This window comes from Meleagris gallopavo, unplaced genomic scaffold, assembly GCF_000146605.3.
Source record: "Meleagris gallopavo isolate NT-WF06-2002-E0010 breed Aviagen turkey brand Nicholas breeding stock unplaced genomic scaffold, Turkey_5.1 ChrUn_random_7180001957509, whole genome shotgun sequence".
Taxonomy (NCBI): domain Eukaryota; kingdom Metazoa; phylum Chordata; class Aves; order Galliformes; family Phasianidae; genus Meleagris; species Meleagris gallopavo.
Genome location: NW_011217677.1, coordinates 7,842 through 11,122, shown reverse-complemented (window position 1 = coordinate 11,122; position 3,281 = coordinate 7,842). Strand labels below are relative to the sequence as shown.

The 3,281-nt window shown below is 59.5% G+C and overlaps 1 protein-coding gene across 2 annotated transcripts; it reads left to right on the top strand.

The window, feature by feature from the left end:
• The first annotated feature begins 6 nt into the window (after nucleotides 1-6).
• LOC109365170 (leucine-rich repeat extensin-like protein 5) lies at nucleotides 7-2,923 on the top strand. 2 transcript variants are annotated; one of them, XM_019611874.1, is made up of 3 exons: nucleotides 7-1,469; nucleotides 1,638-2,059; nucleotides 2,275-2,883. In XM_019611874.1, the coding sequence occupies exons 1-3, from the start codon at nucleotides 1,030-1,032 to the stop codon at nucleotides 2,670-2,672; spliced, it is 1,260 nt and encodes a 419-aa protein (XP_019467419.1). In that variant the 5' UTR covers nucleotides 7-1,029; the 3' UTR covers nucleotides 2,673-2,883. The 2 variants fall into 2 exon arrangements, with proteins under 2 accessions (XP_019467419.1, XP_019467418.1); XM_019611873.1 differs by having other exon boundaries at nucleotides 1,638-2,923.
• The last annotated feature ends 358 nt before the right edge of the window (nucleotides 2,924-3,281 follow it).

The window sequence follows — 3,281 nt, the reverse complement described above, 5'->3', positions numbered from 1 at the left end:
AGACCTATCCCCGCCGTTCCCATATGTCCTGTGGGGTCTTCATCCCATATGGACCTGACCCCACTGAGCCACTTGGGGTCCTGATCCCATAGAGACCCATCCCTGCCGTTCCCTTTCAGCCTTGGGGTCCTGATCCCATAGGATCCCATCCCCACTGTGGATGTTTTCCCTTTGGGGTCTCAATCCCGTGGAGACCCACCCCCACCGTTCCCATATGTCCTGTGGGGTCTTCATCCCATATGGACCTGACCCCATTGAGCCCTTTGGGGTCCTGATCCCATGGAGACCCATCCCCGCTGTTCCCATATGTCCTGTGGGGTCTTCATCCCATATGGACCTGACCCCACTGAGCCACTTGGGGTCTCAATCCCATGGAGACCCATCCCCGCTGTTCCCATATGTCCTGTGGGGTCTCAATCCCATAGAGACCCATCCCTGTCATCCCATTTGCCCCATGGGGTCCTGATCTCATAGGATCCCATCCCCACTGTGGATGTTTTCCCTTTGGGGTCTCGATCCCATGGAGACCCATCCCTGCCATTCCCATATGTCCTGTGGGGTCTCAATCCCATATGGACCTGACCCCATTGAGCCCTTTGGGGTCCTGATCCCATAGAGACCCACCCCTGCCGTTCCCTTACAGCTTTGGGGTCCTGATCCCATAGGATCCCATCCCCACTGGGGTCGGTGCCCTTTGGGGTCTCAGTCCCATGGGGTCCCCCCCCACCGTCCCCATTCACCCCGTGGGCTCACAGGATCCCATCCCACTGCAGATGTGATGTGCGTCCTTTGGGGTCCTGGTCCCAGGACGTCCATCCGTGTGTCCCCAAGGTGTCCGTGTGTCCCACATGTCCCTGTCCCCATGATGCCCACGTGTCCCATGTCATCCTGTCCCAAGGTGTCCATGTGTCCCACACAGCTTTGTCCCCAAGGTGTCCGTGTGTCCTCTGTGTCCCTGTCCCCAAGGTGTCCCTCTATGGGTCTCATGTGGTTTTGTCCCCAAGGTGTCCGTGTGTCCCTGTCCCCAGGATGTCCATCCATGTCCCCAATGTGTCCCCATCCCAAGACGTCCGTCCGTGTGTCCCACATGCTCCTGCCCCCAAGGTGTCCGTGTGTCCTACACAGCTTTGTCCCCAAGATGTCCATCCATGTGCCCTACGTGTCCCATGTCATCCTGTCCCCAGGATGCCATCCACGTGTCCCCGTGTCCCTGTCCCCAAGATGTCCTTTTATGGGTCCCACACTGCCTTGTCCCCAAGGTGTCTGTGTGTCCCCGTCCCCAAGATGCCCATAGGTGTCCACACAGCTTTGTCCCCAGGATGCCATCCAGTGTCCCCCGTGTCCCTGTCCCCAAGACATCCATCCATGTGTCCCACGTGTCCCTGTCCCCAAGACATCCATCCATGTGTCCCACGTGTCCCTGTCCCCAAGATGTCCCTCTATGGGTCCCACACTGCCTTGTCCCCAAGGTGTCTGTGTGCCCCCGTCCCCAAGATGTCCATCCATGTGTCCCACATGTCCCTGTCCCCAAGACATCCATCCATGTGTCCCGCGTGTCCCTGTCCCCATGATGCCCACGTGTCCCATGTCATCCTGTCCCAAGATGTCCATGTTTCCCACACAGCTTTGTCCCCAAGGTGTCCGTGTGTCCTCTGTGTCCCTGTCCCCAAGGTGTCCCTCTCTGGGTCCCAATACTGCCTTGTTCCCAAGGTGTCCATGTGTCCCTGTCCCCAGGACGTCCATCCATGTCCCCAATGTGTCCCCATCCCAAGACGTCCGTCCGTGTGTCCCGCATGCTCCTGTCCCCAAGGTGTCCGTGTGTCCCACACAGCTTTGTCCCCAAGGTGTCCATCCATGTGCCCTACGTGTCCCATGTCATCCTGTCCCCAGGATGCCATCCACGTGTCCCCGTGTCCGACCCCAAGATGTCCTTTTATGGGTCCCACACAGCTTTGTCCCCAAGGTGTCTGTGTGTCCCTGTCCCCAGGACGTCCATCCATGTGTCCCCCGTGTCCCTGTCCCCATGATGCCCATGTGTCCCATGTCATCCTGTCCCAAGGTGTCCGTGTGTCCCGCGTGTCCCTGTCCCCAAGACGTCCATCCATGTGTCCCACATGTCCCTGTCCCCAAGATGTCCATCCGTGTGTCCCACATGTCCCTGTCCCCAAGATGTCCATCCATGTGTCCCGCGTGTCCCTGTCCCCATGATGCCCACGTGTCCCATGTCATCCTGTCCCAAGGTGTCCGTGTGTCCCATGTGGTTTTGTCCCCAAGATGTCCATGTTTCCCACACAGCTTTGTCCCCAAGGTGTCCGTGTGTCCTCTGTGTCCCTGTCCCCAAGGTGTCCCTCTATGGGTCCCAATACTGCCTTGTCCCCAAGGTGTCTGTGTGTCCCTGTCCCCAGGACGTCCATCCATGTCCCCAATGTGTCCCCATCCCCGAGACGTCCGTCCGTGTGTCCCACATGCTCCTGTCCCCAGGGTGTCCGTGTGTCCCACACAGCTTTGTCCCCAAGGTGTCCATCCATGTGCCCTACGTGTCCCATGTCATCCTGTCCCCAGGATGCCATCCATGTGTCCCTGTGTCCCTGTCCCCAAGATGTCCTTTTATGGGTCCCACACTACCTTGTCCCCAAGGTGTCTGTGTGTCCCCGTCCCCAAGATGCCCATAGGTGTCCACACAGCTTTGTCCCCAGGATGCCATCCAGTGTCCCCCGTGTCCCTGTCCCCACGCTGTCCTTTTATGGGTCCCATGTGCTTTTGTCCCCAACATGTCCGTGTGTCAGGATGTCCGTCCGTGTGTCCCACACAGCTTTGTCCCCAAGCTGTCCATCCCAGTACCCACATGGTGGCCCCACGGTGCCCACGCCCAGGTAATCAGACACAAAACCCCCCAAAACCCCCACAAACCCATCATCTCTGAGAAAACCTCTTTAAATACAGCAGCACAGAAAAGGGCCGTGGGGGCAGCGGCGTCAGCACTGCGCCGCGTCCTCAAAGCTGGGGTTGGCGAAGGCTGCGCCCCACACCGCGCCGGCCTTGGTGCCCTCCGTGCCACCGGGTTTGGTGTCACCAACGTCAACTGTGGTGCCCTCTGTGCCAAACCTGGTGCCCCCCGTGCCAAATCCAGTGCCCCCTGTGCCGGATCTGGTGTCTTCAGTACCGGATCTGGTGCCCTCCACGTCATCTTTGATGCCCTCCATGCCATCTTTGGTGCCCTCCACGCTGAGCGGTGCGGGACCTGCGGGCGCAGCGGGACGGGGTCACCCCCAGATGGTGGG